The sequence below is a fragment of the Bos grunniens genome, chromosome 24 (genome assembly GCF_055505025.1).
Source record: "Bos grunniens cultivar Pamir isolate PY7600 chromosome 24, Bosgru_T2T1.0, whole genome shotgun sequence".
NCBI classification, from domain to species: Eukaryota; Metazoa; Chordata; class Mammalia; order Artiodactyla; family Bovidae; genus Bos; species Bos grunniens.
This window is the reverse complement of record NC_141188.1, coordinates 51,055,380-51,075,289: the sequence shown is the minus strand read 5'-3', so window position 1 is coordinate 51,075,289 and position 19,910 is coordinate 51,055,380. Positions and strand designations below refer to the sequence as shown.

Here is a 19,910-nt window from a genome sequence, read left to right as displayed (position 1 = left end):
CTCATTTTTTTTCCACCTCTGTGTATGAAGTCATTTCATGACAGTTATTCGTATAACCAGAGTTCTTTCTCTCTTAATCGGGCATCTCCTAGGAGCCAAACATCAATGCCCGAACCAGTTGGCCGAACAGCGAGAAGCACGTGGATCAGGAAGATGCCATCGAGGCCTATCACGGGGTCTGCCAGACTAACAGGTAAGCCCCACCTCTCAGTGACTGCGCCTGGGGGAGGCAATCAGGAAGGGGCCCTGCCCAGCCTGGCACATGAGGCCCCTCCTCAAGCACTGACCATGCGCTCGGTATTGGTTATTATAGGAGATAAGTGGGGAGGAGTGGAGTCGGTGAGTCCCATGCACTGAAGTAGCCCACTGTTAGCGTCAGGAAGACTCCAGTGAACACCCCTGGAGCATCTAGAACCCGGATCCTCTGAAAAGCCCTGGGGAAAGGAGCTTCCCCAGGGAGGCTCGACAGGAGCAGAGGGAGGCCTGACTGGGAGTGACTTCTGTAGAAACAGGAACAGGAGTCAAGTGAGCCTGCCTGAGTGGTAGCAGGGAGCCTGCCGCAGCTGCTTGCTGCCGTGCTACCGTCTTCACCAGCCTGGCTGGTGAACAAATGTGACGGTGGGCCCTGTGCCCTGTCATTTAGGACATGGAACCCACGCCAGGCCCTGCAGAGGTTGGATGGGAGACTCTGACCACTGCCGGATTGGCTAAAGTGAGATTTCCCAGGACTTCAGTGAACTGACCACCTTTGGTTCCCCCTCAAGGATGAGCTACCCAGGATTAAGGCAAAAGAGAGTGGCCGAGAGAGGCAGAGGACCCAGGGTGGAGCAGGGCCCTGGCAGTAGCACACGCGAGCACACGAGAGGGTGCACGGAGGATCTGTCTGCTCACCAGCTCTTGAGTGACAGCGCTCAGTTTCCTCGTCTGACCTGGGGACAGTCTTAGCAGCCTGCCGCACAGGGTGACTGGGATAGGCAAGTTCGTCCGTGCGTAGCTGAGTGGTGCCTGCCTGTGAAAGCGTGCAATTAGCAGTGTCGGTGTAGAAACTGTTAATAGTTGCGCCTCCTTCTGCCTCTCTGGGCGCTTGTGTCAAGTTGGAACTGGCCCTTTCCCCTGGCCACCTTTCTCTCTCCCTGAATGTTGATCAGTCACTAAGCATTTATTCAAAATTGCAGAAAGTGGAAGTTGTCAGCAGGGGGCCCTGGGAATGCGTGGTGAACCGTTGGTAGGAAAGTCGCTGAATGACGTGAGGACTTCCCAGGGCTTTGATTCCCGGTCTCCTCATCTAGCTCCTCTTTCGGCCCATGACGAAGCTGAGCAGCTCAGGCCACACAGCAGGCCCGTAGCTGAGTCAGGGTGGAAGGCGAAAGGCTGGGCTGCTTCCAGCCGACTGCATAGGCTATACGAAGGTAAAGGTATTCTCTCAGGCCCCCAGGAGGAAACCGTTTATTTCAAGAGAGCCATAATTCTTTTCCATAAAGGAAGGAAAAAAGAAAATGAAAGTGAATTTCTGCATGCCAAAACTGCAGGCAAGATTTACTCATTTTAAATTATCTTGGATGAAGATAAGAAATGAGATGAATAAGAAAAAGGAGCACAGATGACATTTAAAAAAATGTTTTTAAAAGAAAGAAGAAAACAGGGAGCTTGGTCCTGATGGCGGAGTGGGAGTATCTTTCTGATCTCCCTTTTTATTCATCCAGATGGTTTGTCAGAGCCCCAAGTCAAGGTTTTCCCAGGGCATGCTTAATACCCTGGATTCGTCTTCCTTTACAGCAATGATAATGATGGTGATAAAATAAAAATAGCTTTCCTTATATCTTAAAATAATTCCGTGCCCAGCAAGCCCAGGGTACAATAGGGAACTAAGAGCCTGTGACACCGAGTTAAGTACAGAAGGGAGCCGCTGCCTCCAGGAGGGGAAGCCAGGGGAACCGGTTCTCCAAGTGCCTGGAAGGGACGTCAGCGGGTTTGTCAGTCTTCTTGAGTCCCAGCGGTCAGGGAGGACAGCCGTGGGCAGGCAGGCAGGGCCGGAGGATTGGGATCTGATTGCTGGGGCCCAGCCAGCAAGCACATCCTTTCCAGCAAAGGTGCTTTGAAGGCACAGTTGCTCTCGGTCTCCTACCATTTTCCTGTGGTTGAGTGTGTTCTGGCTTAAATGTAAATTGTATTATGCAGGGACAGTTTTGGAGTTCCGTGGTTGGAAAGTCTGTCCTCTCCCTAGAAAAACTTACACTCGTAACGCTGAATTTTTCTTAGGTTTCCAGAGAGAGTGTAGACACACACACACACACACCCCCAACCTGATCACAGCCCCTCCAAGAGCACTGGTTCCCAAGTTCAGAACCTTTTCACTTGCTAACTTTCATAGTCTATAGAGTTACTTTTCTGATCTTTGCCAACTGTGTCTTTTGTCCTCAAATGTAGGTCGAAAAGCCAGTGTTGAGGACCTGCTCTGAGAAGAGCCGCGGGAACAGGCATAGCACGTCTGTCTCCAGACGCTCTCTCATTTTCACATCTGGGGAATTCAGAGAAAACCAGCATCGTTATCAGCATTTTATAAATGGCAGAACAAGAGTAAAGACAGGGCTGGTCTGTGCCCCAGAGATGGGCTGCCACAGACAGGCTGGTGTTTGGAGAGACTGTCTTTTAAGAGCTGTCTGGAGCCAGGTCCATCAGAGGGCTGGGAGACAGAGCTTCCTGCTGCTCTGAGGCTGGCTTGGCCTCTGGGCATGCTGGCGGGGAGGGGCGGTCACAGAGCTGCAGGGGGCAGGGGTGTGGGCAGGGCTCAGACCTGGCTCCAGGAACCGGTTCCCTTAGTTTCTGGCAAGTTCCACCCACGCCTTGCCAAGGTGGTGGGCTCAGGGTGCATTCTTGGACCCTTCCTCAGGTCCCAGGAAACCTCCTCGCAGGCCCCTTCCACCCAGCAGGTGCCGGGAAATGACCGGAGCCCTGGGCATGAGAGCAGCTTCGCCATTGCCACCTGGGCTTGGGCAGCTGGGGGGCGGTGTGGGGGGGTATGTCACCCGCTAAGGGGCCTGTGCAGGAGAGTGGAGACCTTGTCCCACCAGGGAGGGGTTTGTGCAGCCACCTTGGGGTGGGGTTGGGGCTTGGAGTTAGGGTTCCTTTAGACTGGAGCCCCAGCAGCTGCAAGCTCTCCTGCTGGGCAGAGTGAAGAAGGGGAACTTGATTATGCTCAGCTTGTCTCACAGACCCAGCTCGGCTGCTCCTGGCTGGAAGCTTTCAGCGTTTTCCTTAACGTTCCCCAAACGCTCTTGGCCCTGAGCCATCAGCACAGTTTGCTATGATTCCACGGCATAACCATACCTGTCCACAAGCAGTTCCCTGCTGCATGGCCAGGCCTGTCTGTGGTCTCAACATCCCTCTCGCTTCTGGTGTTGGGGAGCTATCTTCCATTTCTCAGAGGTCCCAGAATCTCCTGGGCAGTGGGATAGAAAGTCTGGGTGGGAACTAAAGACAGAGCACAAAGCAGTCTTTGTAGAATTGGGACATCGACTGTCTTGGAGCTGGCAGGAACCACGCCTGTTCTGTTCACAGGACAGCAGGCTCTTACACTGGACCACGGGCTTGCGGTCAGGTCCTGGTTTCCACAGTCTCCACAGAGGCAAAGTCATATTATCCCAGGCCTTTCCTGGTGCACGACTTTACGGTTTTAGGTTGTGTAATTATAGATCTAGAAGAAACTTCCCAGATAAGTCAGCTGAGCACTTTCACTTTACACCTGAAGAAACAGGCTCGGGCGTGTGGGTGGCTAGCCCAGGTAGGAGCTTGTTAGCCGAGGGGAGTGGCTGCCATGTCTTGCCACCTCCTGTGTTCGGGGACTCTGCCTGCCTCTTACTCGTGTGTGTGTGTGGTCTCTTTGGGAACAAGGCTCAGCACAGTGAGACATATGAATATCAGTTCAGTTCAGTCGCTCAATAGTGTCCGACTCTTTGCGACCCCATGGACTGCAGCCCACCAGGCTCCTCCGTCCACGGGATTTACCAGGCAAGGATACTGGAGTGGGGTGCCATTGCCTTCTCCGGAGCTGTTTGAGTGGTTCTTAATTTACTCGTGTGCCTGACTTCCGGAGCTCAGTGGATGACTGGGCCGCATGGTTCTCTACTCCAGTCTTTCTGCCCTATGCCTGGTGTGTTATAAGAACGAGGGATGAGACCTTCCTCACCGCAGGGCTCAGCAGCACATGTGGCCCCCTCCCCGAGAGGGGGTCTCCTGGGAGCTGCAGGGGTGAAGGGACCCTCTGAGGCCTGGCAGCCCCTCCTCGGGGTCTGTAGGACCCAGCCAGGAAAGGACCTGAGAGCAAGGCCAGGAGCCCTTGGGTTCTAGCCTGGGTGTCAGTGTCAGGCAGGTAGCCTCCCCCTTGGTGTGTCCACCCGTGTGGAGATGAGATAGTCGGGGATCCCCAGGGGCCCCTTCAGAAATAAACGCTGTGCCCACCTCTGGGCCTGACCCCATGCTGGCCGTCGCTGTGCCTGGAGTTCCTGCTGGTGACCTGCCTTCTGGGTTAAAGCCACTAACACAGCAGCCACCAAAAGGCCCGTGTTCAGTACTAAGGGTTAACACCCGAGAAGGGGAAGGCCTACGCTGTTGACTGCCCCCCTCACACAGCCCAGGCCACGTGTGGGTATGCAGGGAGAGTGGGACACACAGGTCAGCTGGGGAGGGGGCGGGGAGCTGGCACAATCTGGGGAAGCCAGGCCTGAGGGAGGTGCTGGGCCCTGACTCAGGGAGGTCCCAGGGCACACACCCAGCTGGCGGGAGGCAAGCGTGGGCAGGAAGCAGAGGCCATGGAGCCTGCCTATCACTAGCGCTCCCTCGGCTAGTTCCAGACACTGCAGAGTCGGGCCTGTGCTGGGTGTGACCAGCTATGCCTGGGAGGCGGCCCACTCGAGCCCTGCCGGGGCTAGGCCCTTCCTCATGAGGAGGAGCTGGGGGGTGTGGGGGAGATGTGACAGGTAGCTGCACCCCCCCAGACCTCACACACATGCTGACCAACAGGGCATCTGGTGGCCAACCACGGACAGAAACGCTCTGGAAACGACTGTCATCTCCTGAGAGTTAGATTGCTGGTCTTGACCGCAAGCAGAGTGGACACAGCTCCCACTTCCTGCTTCCTGCCAGGGTTCTGGGGTCCAGCCCGCAGGAGCAGGGGCCTCTGGGAACAGGGACGGAGGGGCCGAAGTTGGATGGGGACAGCAGGGCTCTGCCTGCTGTCCGCCACCCGGTGCTGCCAGCCTTCGAGGGTCTCGTGCGTGCCCTGGGCTGGGCAGGGCTGGGGAGTCCATGCTGGGGGAGTCTGTGACACGTGCCTCCCTTCTCGGAGCTGCCTGGCTGTCATTGGGAAAACACAGGGCACACGGAGAGGACAAAGAGCTAGAAAGTCGGAGGCATTGCCCTCCTGCTTTTCCAGTTGAGTAAACTGAAGTGATGCAGTCCGGTCCCAAGGTCAAGGGGAGAAAGTTCAATACTCACGATGCCGGTCGCAAAGTTGCTGTTAGCTGTTTCTTGATGCCAGACTGCAGGGAGGGCAGGAGATGAGATGAGTTAATACTTTTGTGCCCTTGAGAAGCGACAGGAAGGGGCCACACGCTGACACACAGGCAGGACAGGTCGTCTCCTCCCCTGTCCTCGCAGAGCTGGGGTCCCTGCGGCTGTGGCCCTGCGGCTCCGTGGATCTGACAGCCGGGAGGCCACCACCCCCGCCCCACACAGTCAGCCCGTGCTCGTCGCCTGCACCGTCCACCCCTCGTGGGTCCTCTCCTCCCTGCCCCGTTGCCTGGCCTCCCCGACTCGCGCTTGCTTTTCCCGGTCATTCTGGTAGAGGGAGGGACGATGAGGGAGCCCCGGTGAACACCTCCACCCAGCCCGTGCTGCTGTGGTTCACAGAGTCATCGGAACAAGTTGACCCTCTTGCTCTGCCTTCAGCAGTGGGCCTTCTGGCTTGGGGCAATCAGAGGCCCCTCGGGAGGGTGCAGGAGCCACTCTCAGGACAGTGACCGGAAGCTGGGAGACTGGAGGGAGATGATGTTTGCAGGAGCCCAGATGCTGGTGATGTGAGGGGTAGGAGGGGGACTGGGCGTTCTGGAACCTTCCCTCCTGCCTTTCCAAGCCTGGCTGCCCTTGTTTCCCTTTCCCCGGCCCTCTGCTGCCCCCGCCCTCTTCCCCATCTACACTGGACGCCCTGTTTTTCTGTCCTTTATTTCTAGCAAGACTGAGGATTGGGGCTACTTGAATGAAGATGGAGAGCTCGGCTTGGCCTACCAAGGCCTAAAGCAAGTTGCCAGGTCAAACGTGTGTCTTTCTTCCCGTGTCTGTTGTTCTGCCTGCTCGTGTCTATGCTTGATTATTTTTCAGCTGGAGGGGATGCAAGGGTACAATTCACAGGGGTAGGGCAGGGAGGAGTGTCAGAGGGAAGCCCCTTGCATCGCCGTCTGTCACTTTATGTGGAGGCTGCTTGTTTGCATCAAGACAATGGCTCTTGATGGCTCACTGGAACCTTGAAAACCACCCGGCCCAGCTCCCTCATTCTGTGGGTAAAGGAACAGACTAATCTGCTTAGCAGGCTCTCAGCTCTCCTCCTCCTCCTCCAAGTCGCCTCAGTCGTGTCCAACTCTGCGACCCCATAGACGGTGGCAGCCCACCAGGCTCCCCCGTCCCTGGGATTCTGCAGGAACGAACACTGGAGTGGGCTGCCATTTCCTTCTCCAATGCATGAAAGTGAAAAGTGAAAGTGAAGTCGCTCAGTCGTGTCTGACTCCTAGCGACCCCATGGACTGTAGCCCACCAGGCTCCTCAGCTCTCTAGGATGGTGGAAATTTAATTCTGGGATTCCTGAGTCTGTGCTGCTTCTGTGCTCCATTTTGACCATCCTGCGTGCATATCAGCCCAGAGCCCTGGCTACATCTGTGCTGCTGGCCAAGCTCCAGGCAGCCTGCTCTCCAGCACACGTGATAGTCCCCATCGTGGTAACTGCTTGGAGCTCACCCGGGCTGAGTGGCCCGGCCCCAGTGTGCTGCGGTGTCAGCGTGTCTGGCCTCATGCCTTTGGGGTGAGGACACTGGGGCTTGTAGGGAGTGAGGAACTTGCTGCCTACACGGAAGGTCCGGAATGTGGACCTGGTTCCATTTGCTACCAGAGTCTGAATCTGGCCATTCGGCCATCAGCCCTGGGGGAGCAGCCTAGCACAGGAGATTAGACAAACCTGCTGCTGCTGCTAACTCACTTCAGTCGTGTCCGACTCTGTGCGACCCCATGGACTGCAGCCTACCAGGCTTCTCCGTCCATGGGATTCTCCAGGCAAGAATACTGGAGTGGGTTGCCATTTCCTTCTCCAATGCATGAAAGTGGAAAGTGAAAGTGAAGTCACTCAGTCGTGTCTGACTCCTAGTGACCCCATGGACTGCAGCCTACCAGGCTCCTCAATCCATGGGATTTTCCGGGCAACAGTACTGGAGTGGGGTGCCATTGCCTTCTCCCAGACAAACCTAGACAGCATAATTAAATAAGCAAAGACATCACTTTGCCAACAAAGGTCTGTGTTAGTCAAAGCTATGGTTTTTCCAGTAGTCATGTATAGATGTGAGAGTTGGACTATAAAGAAAGCTGAGCGCTGAAGAATTGATGCTTTTGAACTGTGGTGTTGGAAAAGACTCTTGAGAGTCCCTTGGACAGCAGGGAGATCAAACCAGTCAATCCTTTAAGAAATCAGTCCTGAATATTCATTGGAAGGCCTGATGCTGAAGCTCCAATATTTTGGCCACCTGACGTGAAGAGCCGACTCATGGGAAAAGACCCTGATGCTGGGAAAGATTAAAGGCAGGAGGAGAAGAGGGTGGCAGAGGATGAGATGGTTGGATGGCATCACCACCTCAATGGACATGAATTTGGGCAAACTCCAGGAAATAGGGACAGGGAGGACAGGAGGTGCTGTAGAGCACGGGTTCACAAAGAGGCAGACGTGACTTAGCAGCAGAGCAGCAACAGGAGGAGCACAGCCTGACCATCATGTCCCGAGTCTGCTGCCAGCATGTGGCCGGCCGCTCAGGGCTTTAGCACAGCGTCACACATCTGAGACTGCCAACAGTAGAGGGGGCGGAGGTCCTCAGGCTTGTTCCCCAGAAGAGAAAACAGGCTCAGCAAGGTGGGGTGAGGGCCATGCCAGCATCCTTGGCCTGATGCTGAGCCAGGGCCGAGCCAGGAACCTAGGGCCTCGAGCACCATCTTCCGAGTTCTGCCTGCCAAGGATGTCACAGAGGTCCTGGAGCAGCACGAAGAGCCTTTCTTATTGACAAAAGAAAGTTCAGGTCGGCTGGCTCTCGCGGCCACATGTCTCCTGGCTATGGGTTCAAACTTGGCCCCACCTGTGAGCCACGTGACGTCTGGCTCCATTTTCTCACTGGTAGAATGTGGATCAAAATCAGACCTTCCTTCTCAGGTTGTTGTCAGGAATAAATGCAGGTGAAGCACTCTACACACACCTGGCGTGGAGGAAGCACGGAATAAATACTAGCTGTTACTTGTATTATAACGGCTATTTTGGAGTAAGATCAAATTCCTGCCCCATCTAGACGTTTGCTTTATTTTGGGTTGGGAGCGGAAATTGGATGTGCTTTGATATGTAATGAATTTATTAATCGAGTGAAGAAGGCACAGCCCGATGACACATCAGGACACCTGCCCGACTTGCCCTGGGACGTGGCCTCAGACCTGTCTCGGCTTTAGTGGTCTCACCTGCCAGATGAGGTGGCCAGCCTGGGGCTGGGGTAGAGGTTCTCAGACCTTGCACAGAACCCTGGCCGTAAGCTCACTCACAGCACAAAGTGGGAACTGATCGTTTGGGTAGAGTTCCTAGAACCTGAGCGTTCCAGTCTATTTCTCTCATTAAATTTATAGCTTGCTGGTGATTACTTTCAGTTTATCGTAAACCAAGATCGGATGTTATCTAAATATCGTGCGTCCCCTAAAAGTGCTGGCTTAGTTGCCAAGTTATTTTCCACAAAACCCTCATTATTGCTTTCCTTTGGTGATGAGTGAGTGACTCGGTCGTCCCCCCGTCATCCATTCATGTCCCTTTGCTGAGCTGGCCCCCGATGCTGCTGTGGAGCTGACCGGACGTGCGGCTCCGTCCACCTGGGACTTTACAGTGGAGACGTTCCCCTTTCTCTTGCTCCCTCCCACCTTGGGGCCGTTAGCACCTCCCAGACTGACAGCAGAAATACAGAACCACATGGTACTTCCGGTCAGCATCTTTATCTGCATCCCAGGAAGAGGACGACCCCAGTCGGGAGGTGTTTGATGAAAGTTTCTTTAAATCATTGAGCCCCGGAAGATAGCACCATAGTCACAAAATCAGTAATTAACCTCTTAATGAGGATGCTGCTTCAGAGCCTTCCTTAATTCCTGGCCTTGCAGATGAAATGGGGGTCTCCCAGAATTGCTCCGACTGTCTCCCAAAACTTCTCCCCAACCTTCCCCAGATCTTCTCTAGGTGTTTCTGCCACTTGTCATGACAGCGGTGGATCTTAAACCTCCCCCTGATCATTTGCAATTAGTCTTAGCTTCTGTTTGGACTGTGGAAGAATGTGTATAAAAGGCCAGAGATGAAGTGGCGGGGTTGGGGGGTGGGGTAGGGGAGGAGTTGGTCATAGTGGTTAGGTAAATAAAAAGAATAAAAAAAGAGATCTAATACTTTGCCTTTCTCAAACTTGCAGAGAACCTTCTAAAGGGGAGATATGCAAGTAATACAGTTAGTTCTGCCTACCAGAGTTTTGTCTTAGCGAGGAGATTCTTGTGAACTTCAGGGCAGATATTGACGCTTTTACTGGAAAGATGCTCTAAGAAATGTATTTCTGCTGATCTCTTGACATGGAGACAGTCTCTCAACCCCAGACCACCAGACTCTGCTCAAGAGCGAAGGATGAGGGGATGAGAGTGGTGGCGAGATAGGCCTGAGGTCAGGGGTGCTGTGTTGGACCTTGATTCCCCGTCCTGCAAGAGGAAGGCTGGCCTGCTTGCCTGCCCAGCCCCGAGAGCCCGCTTCCCGCCCCCCGCCCCGTGTCCATCCCCCATGGGTCTCATGCAATTGCTGCTGCTGCTGTGTCCCTGCTCGGCTGCTCCCCGTCGAGTGTCGCTCTGTGGCCCCTGTCTGGGGGCACAGACTCCAGCCCTGCTGTCGTCTGTCCTCCTTCCTCTGGGTGCAGGTTGCTGGAGGCACAGCTGCAGGCCCAGAGCCGCGAGCACGAGGAGGAGGTGGACAATCTCAAGGCCCAGCTGGAGGCCCTGAAGGAGGAGATGGACAGACAGCAGCAGACCTTCTGCCAGACCCTGCTGCTCTCCCCAGAGGCCCAGGTGGAGTTCGGCATCCAGCAGGAGATGTCTCGGCTCACCAACGAGAACCTGGTGAGTCCCCGCGCCACGCGGGGCCCGGCCCTGGGAGGTCACACTCTCAAAGCAAAGGGGACCAGTGGTGGCCTTTCACCAGACAGACAGCGTTCATGTCTTTGGCCCTATGGCAGGAACAGAGAGTCTAGAACTCTCCCGCCAGCAAGAATGCAGAGCTGTTTTGTTTGTCTGTTAACATGTAACTAGCCTCCTGAAAATTTAGCAGCCCTTCTGGAAGAGCTTCCAGGTCATGCAGGTCAGGAATTCTGGCAGGGCCCAGTGAGGCGGCTCATCTCTGCTCCATTGTGGTTGGAGGGGGCCAGAGGATGCAAGGCACCCCCAGTCCCAGGTCTGAGGCCTCAGTTTCTCTCCCGGGGTCTGCTCTCTGCTGTTTCCATGGCAACTGACTTCCAAGAGGATGAGGTGGAGGCCTCTTAAGATCTAGTTCCAGAACTGGCCCAGGGTCACTTCTCCCACCTTCTGTGGACCAGGGCAGCTCTGGGCAGATTGAGTGGTGGGCGGACTCCCCACTCTTGCTCGGAGGGGCAGTGGGGAGAGTGGTCGGTGGCCCTCCTGGCAGACAGTCATCGAATGAGCCTGGGCAAAGGCCAGAGAAATGAGTCTCTGTTCTCAGAGATCTCAGGCGGGTGGGGGAAGCAAGATGGAAAAAAAGAGGAGGAGGAGAAATAAGATGTTGTTTCCAGAAACCCAGTTCTACATGGGAATAACAAGTACTACAGAAAAAGGGTTGTGGGGGAGGCTTGAAATGAGGCAGGAGGCATGAAAGGGATGTCGCCCCTGCGGATGGGCAGAGAGGAGGAGGAGGGAGGAGCCCGATGTCTTCCGAGGCTCCACAGTCGCATCGCTGTTGTGTCACAGAGTCCGTAATGGTCACGGAGCTCCCTACGGGGATGGGGTGACATTAATGCGGTGCCAGGTGCTGGGGCCGTGGCTGCTGGGAGTCTGGCAGCCCCTGAGGGGCCCCAGCCAAGGGCCTGTTTGGCTTCTGGGCCCCAGGTAGCCTTGCTGGCCTTTGGGCTTGTCCAGCAGACGCCTCTCCAAGGCAGTCACGTGCCTTCACCCTTCTGTTCCTTCCCCAGGGCACCGCCCAGCCACCTGGGGCCCTGGAGGCTGAGGGTCTCCTGGGTGTTGCCGTGACAACCAGAGGAGGCGAGGCCTAGAGGACTGAGGCTCAGGCAGGGCGCCAGGCAGCCTGAGCAGGGAGGAGACTGCCATCTAAACTGAGAGAACGCTCTGACCCATCCCCTGCTTTGTGGGTCCAGACTGGGAAGCAGCGGGGGTGGGAGGTGAGGGAGCTCCTACTGGAGCAGGAGCCTGGCCTCCTCATTGGCGGCCTGATTCGCCGGGTGCCAGGACCACCACCCCACCCCCCTCCGCCCCTCCCTCCAGGGTGGGATTAGATGTGTTCTAATCACACTGCTGAAATGCAGTACTTGGATGCAATCTCAAAAACAACAGAATGATCTCTGTTCGTTTCCAAGGCAAACCATTCAATATTACAGTAATCCAAGTCTATGCCCAAACCAGTAACGCTGAAGAAGCTGAAGTTGAACTGTTCTATGAAGACCTACAAGACCTTTTAGAACTAACACCCAAAAAAGATGTCCTTTTCATTATAGGGGACTGGAATGCAAAAGTAGGAAGTCAAGAAACACCTGGAGTAACAGGCAAATTTGGCCTTGGATTATGGAATGAAGCAGGGCAAAGACTAATAGAGTTTTGCCAAGAAAATGCACTGGTCATAACAAACACCCTCTTCCAACAACACAAGAGAAGACTCTACACATGGACATCACCAGATGGTCAACACCGAAATCGGACTGATTATATTCTTTGCAGCCAAAGATGGAGAAGCCCTATACAGTCAACAAGCCTTGACCCGAAAGCCTTCCTCAGCGATCAATGCAAAGAAATAAAGGAAAACAACAGAATGGGAAAGACTAGAGATCTCTTCAAGAATGTTAGAGATACCAAGGGAACATTTCATGCAAAGATGGGCTCGACAAAGGACAGAAATGGTATGGACCTAACAAAAGCAGAAGATATTAAGAAGAAGTGGCAAGAATACACAGAAGAACTGTACAAAAAAGATCTTCACGACCCAAATAATCACGATGGTGTGATCACTCACCTAGAGCCAGACATCCTGGAATGTGAAGTCAAGTGGGCCTTAGGAAGCATCACTACGAACAAAGCTAGTGGAGGTGATGGAATCCAGTTGAGCTACTTCAAATCCTTAAAGATTATGCTGTGAAAGTGCTGCACTCAATATGCCAGCAAGTTTGGAAAACTCAGCAGTGGCCACAGGACTGGAAAAGGTCAGTGTTCATTCCAATCCCAAAGAAAGGCAATGCCAAGGAATGCTCAAACTACCGCACAGTTGCACTCATCTCACACGCTAGTAAAGTAATGCTCAAAATTCTCCAAGCCAGGCTTCAGCAATACGTGAACTATGAAATTCCAGCTGTTCAAGCTGGTTTTAGAAAAGGCAGAGGAACCAGAGATCAAATTGCCAACATCCACTGGATCATCGAAAAAGCAAGAGAGTTCCAGAAAAACATCTATTTCTGCTTTCTTGACTATGCCAAAGCCTTTGACTGTGCGGATCACAATAAACTGTGGAAAATTCTCAAAGAGATGGGAATACCAGACCACCTGACCTGCCTCTTGAGAAATTTGTATGCAGGTCAGGAAGCAACAGTTAGAACTGGACATGGAACAACAGACTGGTTCCAAATAGGAAAAGGAGTACGTCAAGGCTGTATATTGTCACCCTGTTTATTTAACTTATATGCAGAGTACATCATGGGAAATGCTGGGCTGGAAGAGGCACAAGCTGGAATCAAGATTGCCGGGAGAAATATCAATAACCTCAGATATGCAGATGACACCACCCTTATGGCAGAAAGTGAAGAAGAACTAAAAAGCCTCTTGATGAAGGTGAAAGAGGAGAGTGAAAAAGTTGGCTAAAATCTCAGCATTCAGAAAACGAAGATCATGGCATCTGGTCCCATCACTTCATGGGAAATAGATGGGGAAACAGTGGAAACAGTGTCAGACTTTGTTTTTTGGGGCTCCAAAATCACTGCAGATGGTGACTGCAGCCATGAAATTAAAAGACACTTACTCCTTGGAAGAAAAGTTATGACCAACCTAGATAGCATATAGAAAAGCAGAGATATTACTTTGCCAACAAAGGTTTGTCTAGTCAAGGCTGTGGTTTATCCAGTGGTCATGTATGGATGTTAGAGTTGGACTGTGAAGAAAGCTGAACACCGAAGAATTGATGTTTTTGAACTGTGGTGTTGGAGAAGACCCTTGAGAGTCCCTTGGACTGCAAGGAGATCCAACCAGTCTATTCTGAAGAAGATCAGCCCTGGGATTTCTTTGGAAGGAATGATGCTAAAGCTGAAACTCCAGTACTTTGGCCACCTCATGCAAAGAGTTGAGTCATTGGAAAAGACTCTGATGCTGGGAGGAATTGGGGGCAGGAGGAGAAGGGGATGACAGAGGATGAGATGGCTGGATGGCATCACTGACTCGATGGACGTGAGTCTGAGTGAACTCTGGGAGTTGGTGATGGACAGGGAGGCCTGGCGTGCTGCGATTCACAGGGTCACAAAGAGTCAGACACGACTGAGCGACTGAACTGAACTGAACTGAATCACACTGCTTCCTTCTGCTTTTAGGACCTTAAAGAGTTAGTTGAGAAGCTGGAGAAGAACGAGAGGAAGCTCAAAAAGCAACTGAAGATTTACATGAAGAAGGTCCAGGACCTGGAAGGTAGGGTGTGAGTACGGTGTGAGTAGGTGTGTGTGTGTTCTGAGGCACAGGTGTGCTCAGCCCCCCTCAGGGAGGGGCCTGCCTGCCCACCCGCCCCCCCGCCCCACCACCACACGTCACTTGCTCCACCTGCTGCTGCCCCCGCCCAGCGCAGACACGTGACAGACTCACGCAGACCCTAGGAGCTCGCCCAGTCTCATTTTGCTGGTATCTTCACCCACAAACACAAACTTAGCAGGTGTTCGTGTGCTGACTCCAAGCTGTGTGGAAAGGGGACATTGCCTCATGGACCTGTCTTGGAAGGGCTAAAAGCTGGAATGCAAAACTTTCTGGTTCGAAAGATCGCTCTGTAACATGAAGCCAGAAACCACGGGGGCCCCCCTCCGTGCTCTAGTAGTCAGGGAGAGAGGCCAGTTCCCTGGATAAACGTCCCACCTGGCATCTGGCCCAGAGAGGTAAGGCAGAGACTTCAGTGGATCTTCCAGAAACCCCCAGAATGTCCTTTCTCTGACTCCCTGCTGTAGGTCTGATCATATCACTCTCCATCCCTCTTTGCACATCCCGCCTTCCTGGGAACCCTCCTCGGTCCCCTCACCATCTGGGATGCAACCCCCCTCTCCCACTCCTTCCTCCTGAGCTCAGGAGTCACGTGCTCAGGCTCCAGTCCCCTCTTTCACTCCTAACACCACGTGCCTGCCAGGCACGTTCCCATCACAGGGGTCAGTTTGTTAATCACCCGCTGACGTCCACCTGCTGCTCTTAGATGAGGCTCTAGGAAGGCAGGACCGTGTCCTATTTAGCCTTGAGCTGTCGCCCCTCATACCCCATGTGCCCCTCCCCGTCTTTGGATTTTTCTTTTCTGTTCCTAGACTTCTCAATCTCCCGGTCACTCAGATTTTTTCTTCTCTCCCTTCCTCCTCCTTCCCTTCACCCTCCCTCTTCCCTTCTCTTCCCTCCTCCCCTCCCCCCTTCTCATCTCTGGGGGAAGGGGGAGAAGCAGCCCCCAGCAGAATGGTTGTACATCCTGCGCCTGCATCCTTCCTAAGTTCTCTCTGGTCCACAGCCCGCCCTCTGCCATTCTGGGTGTTTCCCGGCCCCTCTCCTGAGTGGATCCGGCGCCCAGTGCTCAGGTCTCCTTGTCACACATGTGACCCAGACTGCAGGGTAGACCATGTATGGAGTGTGGGAGCCCAGCGAACCCAGAACCCTGGGGCCCAGACCCTGGCCCAAACCCTGCCCACCCAGGATGCCTGGCTCCCAGGCCTGAGCTGGAGATCTCTCAGTTCATGCTCCATCCCTCTGCCCTGCTCAGCTGCCCAAGCCTTGGCCCAGAGCGAGAGGAAGCGGCAGGAGCTCAACAGGCAGGTCACCGTGCAGCGGAAGGAGAAGGACTTCCAAGGCATGCTGGAGTACCACAAGGAGGACGAGGCCCTGCTCATTCGGAATCTGGTGACAGGTCAGCCCCGCCTCCCGTCCGCCTCCTGCACAACCCGCACCCCACCGACACCCCCACCCACTTTCACCCGCCCCCTCGAGCTGCTGCGTTTCTGACGAGCTCCCAAGTGAGGCTGATGCTGAGGTTAGTGTGTGGGCTGCCCCCAGAGTGTGTCTGGGGGGGCACCCACAGGGCTCTTGGGAGCTGCTTTCCTCGCCACCCTGGGCCTGGTTTGCCAGTTGTACCAGCTCTGACCTCTCTGGTCTCACACCCCCACCTGGCTTCAACAGCCTGACGTCCTGCTCTGCGCCCAGCCCACGTCAGCAGCCGCCTGCAGGGCCAGCAGGGAGAGCCTGGGCCAGAACCAAGGGGTCTTTGGAGGCCTGGTTCTCTGGCCCCCGAGCTGCTAGCTCCCTTCTCTGGTGCCTGAGTTCTCCCGTCTGTAAGACTTGAAATATGACAGAGGTCAAAGTGCTGTGTTGAATTGTTCGAGTGTGAGGAACTCAAAAGAGACGGAAGAACGGAGCGTGATTTCAGCCCAGCACAGGTTTTGGTTCAGCTCTTCGTTTGGGGTGTTTTTAGTAGCTGTTTTTATAAAGGTTAATTTCCCCTACCACCCCTACAATTGCCTGACAACTAAATGTGACGTAAATTCACCTTAAACAGGCTGTGTCTTGTTCAAATGCCGTTAGGAAAGAACCTTTAATCTCCGATGAATGAAACTCAGGGCTCACAGCATCAGAGTAAAACAGGGTGGAGGGAGTAACACTGGCTGCTGTGCCAGCTGACGGGCAGCTCCCCACGCTCATTGCTCAGGTGGCTCCAGGCCTCCACAGAGCACTTGGCCACCTTCCCTCTAAACGACTTCCCACATGAACTGGGGGAGGATTTCACTGACGGCAGCTCAGGTGCCCAGCGCTGGCTGTTCTGTGGATGATGACGAAAAGTAGAGCCATGGTCCCCACCCCTAAGACACTGCCATTTAGCTGCTGCAGGATCCCAAATCACAGTGGAAAGTTCCAAGGCAGGAGAAGCTATTTGCAGTCTGCATAGGGGTCAGGCTCAAAGCCAAAAGGTTTAGAAGTCTGGGTCTTAAAAAAAAGGCACATTTTTTTTTTTTTCTGGAAAAAATGTTATTGGTTTTCTAATTAGAGTCAAGGGCCAGTCTGCAGTCATCTGTTAAGCCTATGAGATGCCCAAACGTTAACCAGGCATCAGAGTATTATGGCCTGTAGGTGTACATTTGAGGTCAAGTACCCCCTGGAGATGCTGGCAGCCCATGCCGAGCCCCGACCCTGGACTCCCTGGTGGAAGATCTGAGGATGTTGCCCCTTCCTTCCCCCGGCCCACCTGCTGGTGGAGGGGAGGTGGCCTCCCTCATTGCTTTGAGGGGCTCGTGGGACCTGGATGAGGTGGAGGTTGGCGGTGGAGGTAACAGGGATATGGGGTGAGGGCTGGGGCCGCAGTCAGCGTGCTTGGGATCTGAGGCCCGGGGCCTTGTGCCTGGGCCTCGTGCTTGCCTTTCCACCTTGCCGGTCCCTGGTTCTTTCCTCCTCCTCCTCCTCCTCCTCTGGGCCCTTCCAGCACCCCTTGCTCTCAGCCTGGTCTGTGCCTCCCTGAACCTCCTCTGGGATGGCAAGCAGTCTGACAGCTTCTCCCTGGTCTTCCGAGGGCTGTGGCAGGAAAGGGCCAAGAGGCCAAGCAGGAGTCTGTGGTTCACGGGGAGGCTCACCAGTCCCTTCTGGTCCTGCCGGGGCACACAGCCCAGGAGGCAAGGGGAAGGTGGGGCAGCAGCTTCTCCTGACCACACCCCGGTTAGCGCTGGCCACGAGGGAGGTTGGTGAAATGGCTGTCAAGCAGCGAGGCGGTGGCTGGAGCCAGTCAGGGCCTGCTTGAGCTGCCGCTTCTGGCAAAGTGTGGGCAGCTGCCGCCATGAGGTTGCTGAACGGAAGACCAGATGGGCTAGAGGTTGCTCGGGCTCACCCAGCCCCTGGCCTGCGGGCTCTGTCTTTGGGACCAGGCCTTGCCTTCTTGCTGCTGAGGAGCCCACTGTGTCCACAGCAGGAAGTGCTGGTGCAGAAGCCTAGGGGGTCCTTGCCCCGGTCCCCTGATCAGGGAGCCTGTTCCTGCCTTCAGCCAGTCTCTGGCCGTGGGCCCCTTCTTGGCAAGGACTGTGGCCTGTGTGTAAACTTGGGCAGGGAGCCCCCCACCCCACCCCCTGCCCCTGGGGATTCTCTTCCTCTGTGTTGTAAGGACAAGGTGTGACAAGCCTATTTTAAACAATTAGGAATTTGTTTGTTGTTTTTTAACGCGTTTCTGAAATACTGGTAGACAGGGTCCAAAGGAATGTGTGTGTATCCAGGGCATCGTCTCTCCTACTCCTCTGCCAGCCCCCCACCCCCACCCCGAGGAGCTTCAGGAACCTGGGGAGACTGTTTGTATGGCGGGCCAGGATTCTTACAACCCTGAGCATCGAGCAGAGTCTGCTGTTGAGCTAATCGTTGCTGTCTGTTGTTGGCAGAGTTGAAACCGCAGGTGCTGGCGGGCGCGGTGCCCTGCCTCCCAGCCTACATCCTCTACATGTGCCTCCGGCACGCGGACTACGTGAACGACGACCTCAAGGTGCACTCCCTGCTGACCTCCACCATCAACGGCATCAAGAAGGTCCTCAAGGTCAGTGTCCAGGCCCCAGGTGCTGGTCTCGTGGGGAGCTGGATGAACACAGCAGCTCACTGTCACCTCAGTTCAAGTTCCTCAGAATCTCCAGCTCTGGAGGGAAATGCCGCCTGATCTCTGGACAAACAGGACCCCCAGGATGTTTTGCTGCGTGCACCCCAGCACCCCCGTGCTGGACCCCAGACAGTTAAGAACCTGCCAGGCCATCTTGCCCAGTGGTCAGGGCAGAGCCCAGGCCTGCTGGAGTCAGGCTCATCTGTCTCCCTTGGCTTCGTTGTAGGAAGACTTCCTGTTTGCTCCGGACCTTGGGGTCCAGCTTTATCTAGAACTCACCCTTTCATGGTTGGTCCTCCCATGCTCTGCCTTCAGCCCAGTGACCTAGTACTATACAGCCTGGTTGCACCCCAGTTTTCTCCAGTGTGACTCCCAAGTGGCCCTAGACCCCAGCCACTCCCCGCTGGATGTGCACCACTGATCAGGGGCCTCCAGGCAAGGTCGTGCGTCCTCCCTGGGGCTAGAGGAGCAGGAAGGCAGCCTCGCGGGGAGGGCTTTCTTCCGTGTGCCCGTGAATAGTAAGGTCTGCTTGTCGCCAGGCCTGGCTGGGGCCTCCTGGGTGAGAGAAGGCAAGGTGGATGCGTCAGGACAGATGGGAACTACCTCTTCATACCCAGGCACATCTTCTTCTTTTCACAGAAGCACAATGAGGACTTTGAGATGACGTCGTTCTGGTTGTCCAACACCTGCCGCCTCCTGCACTGCTTGAAGCAGTACAGCGGGGACGAGGTGAGTGTGAGATGAGCCCAGGCCCCTGGAGGGCACGGATGCCACCAAGGTGCCCTGTGTTCTTCAGCAGTTAGGTCCTCGTTTCCTTGGTGCAGCAAAGCATGTTCCACCTCAGAGCACCTCAGACCCCAGGTCAGAACAGGGGCAGGGCGGAGAGGTGTCGGTCCTGAAGCCATCTCTGTTTTGTCCACATGTCGTCCTGAGCTGTTTCGTGTGCCCTGAGGAGAGGGTGTGTGGTCTCTGGGACCTCTGACTCTGTTCACTGAACCAGGAATAAGGCAGGCCTCGATGACCCTGAGGGCCCCTGGAATGAATGGGAAGATTTGTGGGGAAATGTTTGCATAACCCGTCCATCATCTGAGAGCTCCCCAGGAATCTCCCTGAAAACCCCGTGAACTTAATTTTCTGAAGCAGCCCTAGAAGGGCCCCATTTCTGGGAACGTGGCAGAAAGCTCAGTGGTCTGGCAGATCAGGCTGTCTCCGAAGCCAACCTGTTAGTTTGTCTGTTCCAAGACAGAGATGGTCTAAGAGAAGAGGCGAGGTGTAACTGAACTGCAGATGTGCAAACTGACCCTGAAACCCAGCTTCGTGCTTCTCATCAAATTCAGTCCCTTCATCTGAGGCCCCGACTCATCCCATCACTTATTAATGTTCTGCTCTGGAGCTCTAGGGTCCAGCTTTTTCTAGAACTCACCATTCCCACTGTTGATCCTTGAAAAACCTTCTCCCATGCTTTGCCTTCAGCCCAGTGACCTAGTAACATACAGCTCGGTCTCACCTCCATTTCTCTGATGAGACTTCCAACTTGTGC

The 19,910-nt window shown here is 54.7% G+C and overlaps 1 protein-coding gene across 5 annotated transcripts in view; it reads left to right on the top strand.

The window, feature by feature from the left end:
* The window catches only part of MYO5B (myosin VB), a 335,064-nt gene that overhangs the window by 300,533 nt on the left and 14,621 nt on the right, over positions 1–19,910 (top strand). For 3 of the 5 annotated variants that reach the window (XM_086373448.1, XM_086373449.1, XM_086373452.1), the window contains exons 29-35: positions 93–193; positions 6,228–6,305; positions 10,221–10,419; positions 14,112–14,205; positions 15,518–15,661; positions 18,162–18,313; positions 19,010–19,099. In XM_086373448.1, coding sequence (XP_086229574.1) covers positions 93–193; positions 6,228–6,305; positions 10,221–10,419; positions 14,112–14,205; positions 15,518–15,661; positions 18,162–18,313; positions 19,010–19,099 — 858 coding nt within the window. The remainder of the gene's footprint in view (positions 1–92; positions 194–6,227; positions 6,306–10,220; positions 10,420–14,111; positions 14,206–15,517; positions 15,662–18,161; positions 18,314–19,009; positions 19,100–19,910) is intronic. The other 2 variants (XM_086373450.1, XM_086373451.1) reach the window with 1 other exon arrangement.